The sequence below is a fragment of the Gavialis gangeticus genome, unplaced genomic scaffold (genome assembly GCF_001723915.1).
Source record: "Gavialis gangeticus isolate Ggan-Ray unplaced genomic scaffold, GavGan_comp1, whole genome shotgun sequence".
Lineage (NCBI taxonomy): Eukaryota > Metazoa > Chordata > Crocodylia > Gavialidae > Gavialis > Gavialis gangeticus.
Genome location: NW_017728992.1, coordinates 47,532,012 through 47,547,767, shown reverse-complemented (window position 1 = coordinate 47,547,767; position 15,756 = coordinate 47,532,012). Strand labels below are relative to the sequence as shown.

The 15,756-nt window shown below is 41.4% G+C and overlaps 1 protein-coding gene across 1 annotated transcript in view; it reads left to right on the top strand.

Annotated features, from left to right (window-relative positions):
• Nucleotides 1-15,756, top strand: part of SLC22A23 (solute carrier family 22 member 23) — a gene marked incomplete at its 5' end in the record, with an annotated part of 227,611 nt that overhangs the window by 173,119 nt on the left and 38,736 nt on the right. Inside the window, 2 exons of the mRNA XM_019518594.1 lie at nucleotides 6,021-6,148; nucleotides 13,601-13,700. Of these exons, the coding sequence (XP_019374139.1) occupies nucleotides 6,021-6,148; nucleotides 13,601-13,700 (228 nt within the window). The remainder of the gene's footprint in view (nucleotides 1-6,020; nucleotides 6,149-13,600; nucleotides 13,701-15,756) is intronic.

Below are 15,756 nucleotides of genomic sequence, written 5' to 3'. Positions count from 1 at the left end.
CCCCCGCCCCCCCCCCCCCTTAATATTTCTCCTCTTCCTTTCCACCTCCTTGTACCCTGTTTTTAACAGGGAAACTGAAAACTGACCCAAATTCAAAGTTGCTCCTCTTCTACCTTTTTCATGGACAAATGTTTTGTGCCAACCAGCTGGCAGCATCCAACTCAGCTTTAGGCAGTGGGAGATTCACCAATCAGTTTTCCTCAGCAGAAAGCCTTTTAAGTTCTTTACAAAGAGTACTCCAGAGGGAATGATCCTAAATGGGATGGGGGGGTGGGTAGAGGCAAAAGCAGAAAGGTTGTCAATACTAACAACTAATATTCCCCCATCTGACTAGATGAAGAGGGAAGAGGAGGCAATCACTTCTTAATAAAGTGGCATTTATAGAAAATGGACAATAGATTTCCTACTGTATTTTGTGTCATACTAAGATCCTGGTGAAGCAGCATCCTACAGTAGTAGTCTTGTTCTAATTTAGGGTACTAAGAGGAGATAAAGCTGTAGGAAACCAAAAAGAGGCCTGAAATCATATTTCATTGCAAGCTTCTCTACTGTTTTGCTCTTTTTTGCTTTTGAATTTCCTGTCAAGTGGCTTCATGTTTTGAGATCAACCCTAGAAATGCATGTGTGTGCATGCATGCAAATATGTTAGTTTGCATGGAGCCCCAATGTGAGTTTACACAACTAAAACAATAACAAGAGAAGCGCATTAAATATTAAAGCAGCATTTCTGCTTACTATACTGTTGTTTAACAACCTGATTGGCTGAGGCAAAGCAATTAGGAAGTTTGTTTAAAAACCTCAAGCTGCTGATGGGGACATTTTTTATCACAGAGATATACAGTATCTTCCATCATCTTTCCTGTGGTTGGTTGTCATCCTGAGTAACTAGAACAATTAAAGGCTTTTTCTTTTTAGGCCTATGCATTTTCAACGCTGGAAGTCTACAAACACTGGGAGGGGGTGAGGAGGAAGAATAAGAGTATTGCGCTGTCTCCTATTTTATCTCTGACAATAGCTGGATCAACATCTGCAAGGACCAGATTATGACCCTTGACTATGACAGTGGTCAAGCATTACAACAGGCTACCTAGAAAAGTTCTGGATCTCCATCTCTGAACATTTTCAAGAGCAGATTAGACAGACCCTTGGCTAGAATGGTTTGGTCAGGGATGACCTTGCCTTGAGCAAGGGGCTGGACTAGATGACCTTGTGAGGTCCCTCCCAACCCTGGTTGTACAGGCTGGAGTCTACAGCCTGTCCAGCCTTTCGGAGATTCTTTTGGTGAGTCGTATTACTTTCAGGGGAAGCACTCAGTTGTTCAGTTGTGGTAGGCCCAAGCCTATAGTTAGTCTGTGCACGCAGAGTTCCTTTGACTTTGGTGATACCCCATGCAGGAGGCCACCTGTAACCACTTCTTCAATTGAACAATATGAAAGTAATAACATTACATAGTCAGTAACAGCATTCATGGGGTGGGGACAGTCCTAACATTTGAAACATTTAAAAAATGGAGCATTTCAGTCATGTACAGAAGTACAGTCTATGGCAGGTCTCTCTCCCTCTCCTGTTCCTCCCTGCTGAAGCACTTCAAAACTGCTGTGGCTGCTCTCCAGCAAAGGGAGGTAGATATGACAGAAGGATGCAGCAACTTGCAGCTCTGTTCCCTGTCAGACGTAGTGGGGGAAGCAGAGTGGAGAAGCCCCTGGTTTTCCAGGGTCTGTGGCTCTTCACTCCCCTAATGGCACAGGGCATGAAGCCAATGTCAGTGAGTGCTCTCCTGCTCACTTTATCTCCACTGTCCTGGAATGTCCCTGCAATGTCCTCCAATCTCCCAGGTCCAGCAGGTGGGGAACTCCAGGAGAGTGCTCACTGTGGGGTGAGCACTCAAATGTAACAGGAAACTTTTCATTTGGAAGTGCTCTAAAGAGTACCTGTTCCCTTGAGGGCCAGTTTTAGAGTGCTCCAAAGGGTGTGGACATCTGTAGAGTTGTGCAGATGTACACATCCATTGAGGTGCTTCAGACATTACATCTGCCCCCGCCCTCAGATAGCAACTGTGTAAGTGACTCTTGCAGAAGGATTTGTGTACAAAAACTGATCTGTGTGAGCGACAGAGGTTTTGGCATATTTGCCAGAGATGCCAGCAGTCTGTCAATACTGTATTTACTTGCATACCACGTATACCCTTTCCCCCAAAAAATTACCCCTCCAAACTTGGGGCAAATGTCTTAAGCAAGGAAGCTGATTTGCACACCAGAATGGAGGAACAGGGATGCTGGAATAGATGCTGGGGGCTGTGCTCCTTCAGCTGCATGAAGGAGGGACAGATTCTACCCATCAACATCACTCACCTTCTTGTCACTCACTGTCTCCCTTCAGCTCCACCACTTGAGGTTTTAACCCTCTCTCAGCCACTGTCAAATTGGCAGTAGCTTTTGGCTGAGCAGCCCATTTGGTACCAACTGTGAGAAGGTTAAGCTTCTAGTGGTGGAGCTGCAGTGAGAAGTTGAATGAGGCTGATGAGTTAACTTTGCTGCTCCTCCATGTGGCCCAGGAATCCAGTCATGGTGCACCCATGCTCTGTCAAGTGAGATTGGGATGGGGGTGGGGTGGAAATGTCTTCATTCTGTCTTCCCAGAGCAAGGTGCGTGTGTTTTTTTTCAGCAGTGTGGTATGTGAGGAGACAGCGATTCTAGCTCTCCCAGGTCTTATAACTCCATTTATGTTTCAGTATCCTGGCCAGTTTTGCTGTGGCAGCTGCTGAGTTGTGTACCCATTTCTTGGCTTGAGGATCTGAAGGATAGGAGGTCAGCTTAGCCCTCTTCTCTCCCATACATCTGTACTTTCCTTGGTTTTGTCCCTGCAGAGGGGACTAACATACAACATCTCTGTAAGAGTAGAAGAGTTACCACCTGCTTGGTTTAAAAGTAATATCCACTGGCCAAGTTGTGCAGAGAGGGAAGCATGGTTATAGGTACAAATCTGATTTTTTGGTTTAGCCCAATTTCTAGCAAAGATGTAACCTGACTTCCATATATCATGACCATTTTGTCCACAAAATGCGTATCTAATTTTAAACGGTTTGACCCTGACTACAGTACTCTTTTCCCTTTGTCCCTTCTGTCCAATTTTTGAATCCACTGTTACCTCCCTTGTTCCTCTCCCTCTCTCCCCTATGTTCAACCCCCTATTAATTTATTTTTCCATTATTCACCCTTTCCGTGAACTTCTTAGGACTAAGGCTGCAATAGCTGGTGCCTTTCTCATCTTCCACACTTAGGTGGTAACTGTTTTGGAGAAGAACCAGGTAGGAAGGGGACTCTGAGGCCTTCTCTCTGTTTTTGAGGTCAGTGGAACTCCTAACAAACAGACAGATACATATCTACGAGATCAGATTCCCTTTATAAATGAGTTGACAGTCTTGTTTTCATGATGTACTTTAATTCAGAAAACATACCTGACTTATAACTGAGGGGTAAATGGGAAAGTTTCCCATGCTTCAACCCTTCACGTTACCCTTTGCCTGCCCTTTGGCCACACTCCTCAGGGCCTGGATAAACCTACTTCTCTTGGATAGTGCCTACTGGAAATGAACATTGATAACAAAATATTATACTACACATGCAGCATGAAAAGCCTGAGACTTTGAGGGAATACTGAGCAATGCCACTATTGAGGCAATTCTTTTCCTTCAGTGGTTGAATCATCACTGGTTTTCTAGCTAAAAGGTTTCTGGGGTGTGTATGTGCCCATGCATCTGGGGGAAGTGGAGTGAGAGAACGTATTTTAAAGGAAGTTACAGGAGCAGGCAATGTTGTTTAGCTGTCAAGGGCAACGCAATGGAAGGTGTATTCCATTTGGACTCTTCAGGTAGACTTACAAAATGAGAAATTTTTCACAATTATATTTTCTGCAAGAAAATATGCTGAAACAGACACCTGGGAAGAGTTTAGTAAAATAGCTTATTTTTCTGTCAAGGGGAATGGCTGAATGTTTAGTTGTACATGCTTAGTGTTCTTTGCTCTGTTGGGTTTTTAAGATAGATCCTCTATTTTTAATGCACACAATCAGTATTCTTTTTTCTTCTCCCAGGGTTTTGTTCTAGCTCAGGGCAATGCGCGCTGTCTTTATTAACCCCAGAAGGCTGTGCAACTGCCTACTCAGTTTCTATGTCCCCCCATTACCTTGAACACACATGTTTACTCTGCATCTGTAGCAAAGGCCACTGCATTGTGGTAGAATCTCTGATATCATTTAATTGTATACTGTAGAGAGTTCAGTACAATTTTAAGTTCCTCAACACACAGCAGAGACAGTGAAACTGCGGTCCACATAGAGGAGGAGAAGGCACCTTTAAAAGTACCACGATCCTCAGTTGCATTTATGCCTTGTGGGGTTTCCTTATGTTGAGTTCTGTACGTGCCTTATTGGTGCTATACAAAAATGGATCTAAAAACTACGTGGAAGGTCAGTTAGGAGATCCAGAGATTAGAGTGAACATCTGCAGTTAAAGAAAATAAATGTGTATTTTTCTTGAGATATATTTTTAAGAACCACCCTTAAACAGTAGGGTACACAGTGCTATGTTTGCATCACAGAATGAGTCATTTCATGGTTATTGCTCAAGTATTTTATTGCGTAAATGTGTTTTCAATAGGACATTACTAGGTATAGGTTGTGGGTAACCAAGCATCAAAACATGGATCTGACAACTGCTTTTAATGACACCCAAGCCAGCTGCCTCTTAGTTCTTAGCTTACCAGAGTAGTCTAGTAATTTCCAAAGAGACCTTCTGCTAATCAGTGTAAGTCAGGATCTCTTAACCTGTCTTTATATTGGAATTTATTAGCTCTCCAAATTCTCATAAGCCTTCCTTTTTTTATATCGGTTTTTATTTTCATAGTCCAGAAGTGACAATTAGATGACCTGTTCAGGGTCTGATAGTCTGGTCTGTTGACAGGATGCTGTGGGCAAAGGAAAATCTGGTTCCTCTCCTGTGTTCTTTATTTGGGATGCTGTGGTTATCACATTTCCGCCAACTCCTATCCAAAAGATTTCTTTCAAGTGTGTTCCTAAACGTAAAAGCTTTCCCAGTTCCTCACCCACCTAAGGGAAATTGAAGTTTTAAAACTGAGATATTGCTGTTAATTCAATCAGAAGTGTTTTGACTTTTCTTTTTTAGTGCTGTTTCCTGTGATGTTTATATTCCAAGTAGTACTCTATTTTGAGTTTTATTAGTATTCATTCCATGTTCTGTTGAGTAATCTGCCATACATGGGACATTTTTATGCTGGGAACCATGGAAATAAAATACATTTGTTTTCATTAAAATGATCTTTTTCCATAACAAAACAAGTATGCCTATTAAACATTTACAGCAGTACAAACTGCTTAGTCTGAAGCAGGCCTTAAAATCTGTATGGGTGTTTGGTCACCTTGGACTTGGAAGAAAAAGGTTTTATATTTTGCAAATGTTTAAACAATCTGCCTTATAACAAAATCACTGTTGCACTGTTTTTTTTTTATTCTTCCAGGTTAATAAAACTTCAAGTCACTTCCGTTAACTAAAATTATTTTTCTTCTGATTCAAACTGCTGTCTAGAAACTACACAACTCATTCTGTACTTGGCAGCTAGTGGTTACTGCAGACTGTACTTCCTAGTTTCCCCAACCCCTTCATACATTGTAATGACCATAGTTCTATTGACAGTACCATATTTTGTTTTATTGGTGCCCTGTTTACTAACAGTGTGGTGTGATGGGAATCTTTTTTATATGAATCCATGTCAAAAGGATTGAGGGACGATGGAACACAAAGCACCCACGCTCAGTTGGGAGAGTGTGTGTGTGTCTTTGTTTTTTATGCTGTTTGCAAAAAAAACCAAAAGGCTTTTGTATATTTTAGGAACTTCTTACATTATCAGAGAATTAAGTAGTAATGGTAAAGGAAACAGATAAAGGCAATAAGCTCCCACAGACAGATACTTGGAGGCATCCACTAACACACTTTCTCTTTGAAGTATTTTCCCAGAATCCCTTCGATGGCTGATGGCCACACAACAGTTTGAGGCATCCAAGAAACTTATCCTTCACTTCACTCACAAGAACAAAATGAACACTGAAAGTGATATCAAAGGAGTGATGCCTGGTAAGTAAAAGTGCCTGGCAAGTCAGGCAGTGGAAATGCAGACAGATGAAACCAATTTTCCCCCTCTTTTTTTAAAAACAAATATCCAAACATGGCATAACTGTCCAAAATTAAATAGTCATATTACCATCTGTAAAATTACCCTATTCATTCAATCATTTTGTATTTGTTGAAAAACTCAGTAGCTGTGTTCAATTACTTGGCTTGTTGAAGAGTACTAGCAATTATATTCTCATCTTTCAGTGCCATGTGGTTTTAGAGATGCTGCATGATTAATTCCCTCATAGCTACAGAGCATGGCACCAGCTTTGTATTTCTGGACCTTGTCTCTTGGGAGTATCAACAAATGAGATTGTGCCTGTTAGTATACAGATTCATTTATATGGTAAAGTGGCAGCCCCCAACCAACAAGTTGTAAGAAATTTCCATTCTGGCACAGATTCTGTTGCAGATCTAAAAACAGTGCCAATTTCCACATCTTGCAGTCTTGCACACCTAGTTAGTTCACTTCAAGTCACTTTGCATTTGAGCCACATTGTATTTTAGAAGTAATTTTTACTGCTAATGGCAGTAAGATCTATTGTGGGGGTGGAATTTAAATCTGGTTGGTTTGGTCAGGCTTTTAAGAAGAGTTAGGCTGTTATTGTTGCAAGATTGTCACTGAAGCACTAATGTTATTGTCCCCCCAGACTGTTTCAAGAAAGGGGACTTTATATGACTCCTTTTGTGTAGTTATAAGAAAGGAGAATGTTTTCTGAGGCTCTTTCATCTCATTGTTACACTTGTCAAATTCTTTTCAGGCTCCCTTTTTACTCTTCAAAGCTCTGGCAGTGCCCATAAATACGTATCTGAACTGTCAGAGAGTCAGAAATCAGGCAGTATGTTTTTAACATACTTCGTAGCTTAACTGTTCTGTGCTAGGGGAAGGTCTGCTTTCTTGGTGCATCTATGATCTGTGCCCATCACAGTACATTTCACCCCTGGGCTGAAAGCTTCTCCGGAACTTCACAAGCATCTGAAATCCTGAATTAAGCCAACTAGCCCGTAAATTTAGTGAAATGTATGGGGTTTTATGCTGGATAGTTGTACCTGAGGTGACTTTCATGGGCAGAGTGAAATCTGTAATACTTTACAGTGAATGAGTCCTCAGGGACTCGTACATAAGCCTAGTTAAGATCTTTATTTTGTTGTTGATGTTTAGACAATGGTGATGTGTTGAGAGTGGCACACCACAGTTTTATACTTGTCTGTGTGCATATAGTTGTACCTTCTGAGTAAAGATCATAGATTATAGTCAGCAAATGTGCCTTATATCTGTGCTAGGAAAATGGTTCCAAGAGTGGTTTTGGGGTTGTAAAACCAAGTAAGGGAATAGGTGGGCACCCATAAATCTGGAAACCTGAATTGTGAACCCTTACACATCCAAGTATGCAGAGAACCAGGCAGGAAATACAGTTTCTGATTCTTCAATTAAATGCTGCCTTGTAATGCACATGGGTCAAATTAAGGGTTCACGGCCAACTGTAAATCTGGCTTATCCCAACTGTCAACTTCTCATATGTGCAACCTAACTTTCTCTCCGCATTTTTCTCTCCTAGGTTTTTTTTTCTATTTTTTCAAATAGAAAGATAAAAACATTCTGCTGCTTACAGCTATAACCTTAGAAGACATTTTAATCTTCAGTTTGTAACTGAAGGTGAACTGTTAAGTTTTAGAATAATTTCATGATTGTCGCTGTGCATTTGTGTAGCTGATTGTCTGTTTTTTGGTGCGTTTTTTCTGGCAACAGTTCTATGGTTGTGAAGCACAAAGGTGATTCATTGCTGCTCATAGTAAACGAGGAATCCTTCCCCTCTGTGCAGGACTAGGAGCGTTATCCTGTCTCTCTGGGCTGCGGATTTGGGTGTCTAGATGCATCCATACACAGCAGCTGTCACTAAATGCAAAGGATAACATCAGTGACAAGCTTAACTGAGATAGTATTAGGATAGCGATAATGTCTATTCCTGCCTCCCACCAGTGTCAGCTCTGTCTTTTCTCCACCCCCTTCTTAGTTTTTGTTCTGTTTTTAAACGATATTGGCGACCCCATATGTTTAGTTTTATTTTCTGCAGATCTTGAAACAATGTAACAGAGAATTTTGAAAGCATTTTTCTCTGTTTGGTTTTTGCTTTTCTTTTTGTTTTTTTGCTTAGAGAAGTTGTGAAGGGTAAGTAGAGTGAGTGAGTGGGGATGTCAGAGAAGTCCTAGTTCTGAAGTGTCAAAAGAATCTTATCCAGAGATCTCCGACTATACAGGTCAGTAAGCAAAGGAAAACAGTCTTGATTTAGGTTAGGAAATGTGTATAATAAAAAGGAAACATTGGCTGATCAATTTAGATTTCACTGCAGTAAAGCAGACAGTCTCTCAGCACTAGTATGGGGTAGATATTCTGTCTTTCCATTTTTTCCATCCTGTCTTAATTGCTCTGTGTCTTCCAGCTGGAAAAACTGAGAATTGCTTCATTTTCAGCTTCATTCTGTTTCAATGTACCCCCGCTTAATGCTGTTTTGCTTAGCACTATTACACTCATTTTAAATTGATACCTGATTTCACTTAGCGCTCAGCGAGTTTCATTAAAACACCTGTGGTCGCCATCTTGGATCACTAAAAACAATTGTGGTCACCAACTTGGGTCATCAAATACTTTCAGTTTCATTTAACACTGTTTTTCAGGAACCAATTAAGAATGCTAAGCAGGGCTTGCCTGTATTGACACATCACATTGTCATAATAGCCCTGCAAGAAAGAATTACATGATATAGCCAAGTGATAAACTATTTCCTTAGCTCCCTTTTAGCTGAAAAGTGTACTTGAATTCAACTTATAGGTTTCAGTCAGTTTTGTATACGTTGTATCACAAAGTATTTCAGCAGCTACTTGAGTCGCATTGCATACCCTTTTGAGGCTACAGATTGTTGGTCCCCCTTTTTTTTTTTAACCGTAGAAAATTGGTGTTGAAAGGGACCTCAGGAGGTCATCTAGCTCAACCCCTTCCTCAAAGCAGGACTAGCCCCAACTAGATCATCCCAGCCAAGGCATTATCTAGCCAGGTCTTAAAAACCTCCAAGGACAGAAAGTTCACAGCTTCTATAGGTAACCTGTTCCAGTGTTTTACTACCCTCCTAAGTAAGTGAAACTGTTTTTCAGTGAGGAAAAACTTAATCTTGAATTCCAGCCTAAACAGTGAACAGACTCTGAGGTCTTTCAAAGATTCATGTTATTTCAGCTACTTGGTGCAATTTAACAGCTGCCCATTTGCTGACAGTGCTGCAGCTAAAATTGCTTCATTTAATCTAAATGCAAAAGTGCATTGCTGTGTAGTAAGATAGCTCACAGAAGGAAAAGAGGTGGAATGGATTAAGCACACACATACACCCTGAGAAGTTGATACAATTGGAGCTCATGGGAGGAACAAGGAACTTTGACACATTTTCTAGGGATATCTCGCTGAATCAAAGAATGGAGTTTTGACAGTGATCCTGTCCCCACCTGTACATGTGTGCAGATATGGATGCCCAACCTCACAGCCAACTATGTCCAAAGCAGCTGACCAATCTGGGAAGAGCAGCAGGGACATCCGGCCCATTGATAGGGAGGTCCTTAAACGAAAGGTCCTGTCGCACCTAAAACTAAAATTTGACTAATGAGGAACAGTTGCTATTTTATTGCTTCAGATGATTGTTGCTGTTTGCTGCCATCTTCTCATTAACTTTGCCCAAAGATGGACTATGGTGTTCATTTCTACGCAAGAAGCCAGAATTCTTGTGGGTGATATCTTTTATTGGACCAACTACATGGTTGGGATAGATAAAGACAAGCTTTCAGGCACCCTACCTCATTTTTCTCTGAGCATCAGAATAAAGGGAAAAATCTTTTTTTTTACAGCTATTTTACTGTTAATTGCTAGGCAGACACCATGATGTTTGCCCACAACAATTTATTTTTTGGGGTTTTTTTTCCATTTATACTTTTTTATGCATATTAGAAATCTGGATATAACATTTAGAGCTAATCTGAATATTATTGAAGTGTTAAAATCTGTTTAATAAATGAAAAAAATCCAGTACGTATTATCATAACAATTTTTAAATGTTTTCAATAAAATGTTAAAAAAATCATTTGGACAAAGAGAACTGTTTTAGCAATGTTGACTCAGAAAAATGTTAACTTTTGTTTTTTGATTGCAAAAACATTTGTTTGTAATTTCTACCCTCTCTAATCCAAGTTTTTTCCTTCTGGGAAGCAAGAAGAGACTGATATTTCAGTGCAGTTGAAAGACAGAGTTGCTTTACCCAAATAAAAATATAAATCACAAAGAACTATGCGGAAGAAGGATCCATTTGAGAAAGGCAAGAACTGGGAGGCTTGCTGAAGGATTTTGACACTAATCCCCTTGTGCCCTTTTTAAAGAATGGTATCCTGTGTTAAATAATTCTTTTTCTGGTAATTTTGTATATTTGAGATGAAGGACAACATCCTTAGCTAGAGTAAACCAGGTTCTACTTCAAATTAGAATGCAGCCTTATCTTTGTTTTTGTCTGTATGCTATTTGGAAATCTAAATCAGTAATTATCTGAGTTTCAGACCTGATGCTTCCATGGAAACCTGCCCTTGTTTGCATCTCATTGTCTTTCTGTACATAAGAGACATTTTAGAAACTTCTTGATGGAAAAATAACTGCTTGACCATGTTGAATAGGAAATCCCACTTTTGCTGATCTCTGGATGAAAAACTAAACAGGATAACACATGTTGACATTCAGGACACAGATGTTCATTTCCAAGATAGGGTCAATTGGTGTATGGGAGTCACAAGAGTGTAAAGGAATAAATGCAGATAGAATTAGCCATTAGATAGGAACACATAGGGATATGCAGTATATTCATGTGGTACATCATAGCTCAGGAAACGGATGGTGTTTGGTGTCAGAATACCATTTTGCCCCATTGGGGGGGTCATTTCTGAAGCAGAACAGCAAAAAAGCTTATGAAACATGTATACGTACCATATTCACTGCAGATATATTACTGTGGTGGTACTGTGATGACATGCAACATACTTGTCCTGATTTCTGTGATGAAAGCTGTGACTTTAAGAAAGGGGCTTTTATTTATTTATTTGTGTTTTGGACAAAAACAGAATTATTTTACCTTGCCTGCTACTGAGCAAAATGCTGCCATGATTTTTTTTTACACATTTAGTTCTGTTTTGATCTTTTGCTCTATATTCCGAGTGATGAGCAATAACTGGGTGTGAGTAGCTAGGCTTTTGCTCATGATCAGCAAAAGTACCAGGGGGAAGGGATGATGGGTTCTAAATATAAAGAATAGTAGGGATGAAGAGCCAGAGCAAACGCCCATAAGAACATCCATTTTATGAGACAGTAAAGCAGTGATTTTTTTTTTTCAATTGGGGTGCCACAAGATGCTTATAAGGGTGTTGCAGTGCCCAGTCCCTGTGCCAGGAGATAAGTAAGGCATTTGCTTCTCCCCCACAACCTGCCCCAGAGTTCCATGGACAAGAGGCGACCCCTGGTGACCCCTGTGTCAGTCGGTCTAAGCATCGTGCTCTGCATTGGGTGGGTACGTGTGCAAATGCAGAGCCGCACTTTTCAGCCTTACTTGACTTGTCTTCCAGATCCTTGTACACTCCCAGGGCCAGTGGGAGGGGGCTATGGGGCCAGTTGGCTCTGGTCCCCAGTGCAAGAGTCCTTGGAGGAACAGCCCTCATGGCAGAGTTACCCCACTTGGGATGAGGAAGGGGGTCCCCCATATATTCTGTTGATCACCACTTTCCTGTAACCCATGCCCCCTTAAGCCTTGTGTACAGCCTGGCACCTCATCCCTGCCGGTATGGTGTCTCCAGGCTCTGTCCATTTTGGCCCTAGGCGTAGCTAAGGCCAGAAACTAGCTCACCCATTTCCTGCCCCAGGGGTGACCTGGACCCATGTCCTGGTGTTCTGGAGTCTAGGTGGGAACAAATGTGCCAGGGCCAGGCAAAGCTGGGAGCATATTATATTATAATATAGTAATGCAGTTACTTGTTAATAAATAATGTTACAATTTTCATACTTCATTTACATTATTTTTTAAATGGGGTGCTGCTAAATTCTGAAAACTGAGAGGAGTGCCTTGGGTCTAAAAAGGGGGAGAACCATTGTAGTCAAATTAAGACTACCTGATGCTTCCCTCTGCAAGACCCTGTTTTCAGTTGCTTATAATTTTCCCCAAGTTTGAATAATTTGGGCTGAGTATCAGTCTCAGGCTGATTCTTTTTTGGAAGTTTCAGCTAAAACAGTTAAGCCATTTCTGAATATGAGATTAAGGAAAAATGCATATGTAGTACAACAAACCCCATTTAGCTGAACATCCCTAATGCTCAAGTATCTTGGAGCTTGGACTTGAAATTTGGCAGTAGCCAGAGGGCTAACCCTTTTTGCCAGGGTGAAACACTTTTCCCTTCTCTGAATGTCCATCTGAATTATAAACCTTTGAACCAATATGGCTTGCATGTGCTCAGGAGATGCTCACTGGAACTTCATAGTTAAATTCTCTGTGGATACTCTGCATGAGCCCCTGCTTTTTCATGTGCATGTGCCATCCCTACGCACACTCAGCAGACTTGCTTGAGCAGGGCCCTCAATGGCTCTTGTGGTCCCAAGCACTGGAAACAAGGGGAGGAAGATTGCCTTTCTCCTTTGTTCTGTTGTTCGCCCCTTCCCCTGCCCTTTGCTCTCAGTGCTCCCCTGGCTGATGCTCAGACACTGAAGGAGAAGAGAGGAGAGAGAAATGCAATGATGTATTTATGTGGGGAAAGATTGTTTTCTTTGCATGTCAGGAGACAGGAACTGGAGGGATTAAGGAGGTGGGAGCAGACAATGGGATACAGTTGACTTAGGGGCAGGGATGGTAAGAATAATTTTAAGGAATATGGAGGGGGTGGGGGTGGGAACGGAGAAGGAGCAGAGACCAGGGGTGGTGGCTGTGTAGGCTGCTGCAGAGGACAACAAGAGTTGGAACGAGGACCGATAAGAGGTTTCAGAACCAGGCAGTGAGTCTAGCATTCTCCAGATGATAGCAAAAATAGCTACAAAGCTGTTGGCAAATTCTTCTTATCATGCCTGCCCCACATACTCTGTCCGCTAGTGCTACCGGTAGCTCAAGTGGGAGGGATGAAGCTCTGCTCATATATATCCAAACCCTGCATGTGGGGATTAATTTTGATTCCAGACATTTTAATTAGGAATGTCTTCAGTTTTAAATGTAGAAAATATGCCTTAATTTTTTAACGCAATAAATGTTAGATCACTTGAATCCTTGCATTGCTTATGCAACCTTTATTTGGCCTCCTGGCATGCATGTATTATGATACAGTTTTAAATAACATGATTACACCCTATTTTTTCCACAGGACCCATGCCTAACTCAGTGCATAGGATGGATGATGCTGTGGGAAGAAAGCTGTTGTCTGTAGGATCCCTACCTCATTTGTTGCAGAAGTTGGAAGGTGTGTAGTAAAACGAGGCAGGGGACTGCAGGGAGGCAAAAGATGGTTTTGTGGCTAAAAAAGTTGAATTCCACCCTGAAGAATTTGGATTCTTTCCCTGTGCCCATCACAGCTCCTAGGTGATACTGGGCAAATCATTCCAGATTTTTCATAGCTGCTCACCTATGTTGTATGTTGCATTTTCTGGTTACCTACCTTGAAATATTGGAGCTTTCTTTGCAGAAGTGCTGAGCATTCACAGCTGCATATTTGGGAATTATAATGTAGGTGTGTAAAGTGTTATTAAATGCTAAGTACTTTGAAAAATTACGGCATGAATATCTCAAGCGAGGTTCCTGAAATTAGGGGATCTTTCTCCTTGATCCCTTTTCTGTTTGAGTACCCTGTCTGTGAAATAGGGATAATCTTCCCCTGCTCAACTCACAGGAAACTTGTGGAGATTATTTAATTTATGTTTATGTAGCATCAGATATTCAGAGAGCACCATATACCTGTTCATGCAGAAATCAGTAATTTTGAGGGTTTGCCTGGCTTCTGTTAAACAAAACTAGGACCACCCACTGAATAAGGAGAATAAGAAATACTGAATAGTTGCCCATTCACCAAATAGGCAGGAGTCCAGCAGGGGGAGAAAATAGCATGTGATCACATCATTCTGAACTGTATCATAATGCAGGTACACAAGGGTGCCTAATTACTGTTGACCAGGTGAGCTAATACTGGTTCTTCCAATCACCAGTTTACTTGATTATACTTAACCTTAATTATGTTCCTTTAACACATTTTATTTTTAAATTAAGTTTACTGGAGAGAGGTTCCAGAGATTAGGAGAATGGTGGTAAGAAATCGGGATACTGAGCTCTAATCCATTCTGTTCCACTGACTGACTTGGATTGACAAACGATCCCTTAATCTCTCCCTGTTTCCTGCAGAATGGATGCTGTAAGAATTAACTAATTCTGTGTGGTGCTTTCAGTACATCTGTGTGTTGAAAAGTGTTCAGTGTTATTGCGACTAACATCTACTAGAGGCCATCCCTAAGGGATGCTGGCAATTTTGGCTGCTTTTTCTCTGGGCTTTGATTGATTAGCTATGTCTGCTTCTCTTTGTAACAAGGTGGTAATGAAGAGGTAGATAAGCATGCATTTTAGTTCGGTAGCAAAGGGCTTGAGTGAATTTGATCTGAAAGCAGTACTTCTGAAATGTAGAAGATCCCATGAGAATTCAACTGTATCAAAGTCTGTGCAGAAAAATTGGAGGCTTTGAGAGGTTCATTCTTTTTTTTCTCTCTCTCTCTCTCTCTCCCTCACATAAAACCTAAATTTCCTAATGAGAAGCTGTATCTTCCACTAAGGTTATATAGAGTTTTCTTGTTAATAGGTTTCCTCCTGTGTCCCTGAGTGGAAAGTTTACAAAGAGTGATGCCTCTGAAGTGCAGAAAAGCATCTAATGGGGCTGTGAGTTGATTAGCAGAGAGGGATTCTTCTGCATACTCAACATCCTTTATGTATCTGTAAGGACTGAAATGCTTAGTGAGAGTTATTTTTAATTAGGGGATTCAGAACAGAATCACCAAGTAAGCATTTGTGTTCATTCTGCACCAAGAGCTCTGTGATGACACTTGTGAAGAGCAATTGCTATCTGAAATGGAACCTGCTTGATTGTTAAGAAGCCAGCACTGACTTAGGGCATTTGTACATGATCTGGGGGTTTAATTCTCCCTACGTAGAAGCAGAGGTTTTTTAAAAATACCACTTCAGTTTGGGGCATAGTAAAATCCCCGTGTTGTGTACACCTGTGTCAGAGCCTGATCCTTACCTGCCTCTCCAGCAGCAGGGAGGGGAGAGTGAGCTGCTGGCGGGCAGAGCAGTCCCTGAGCTGCAGGGGGGGAAGGGAAAGGGGGCCAGTGCTTCCCTCCACGGCAGCAGTGGCACCCACTTGCAGGTACCTGGTTCGGGCAGTCCCAGGGGGCACCGCAGCTGCATAGGGAAGCATAGGGCCCTTGCACAGCTCCGGTAAGTTCAGCTGGGTGGGGGGGAGAGATCAGGCTCTCTGCTTTT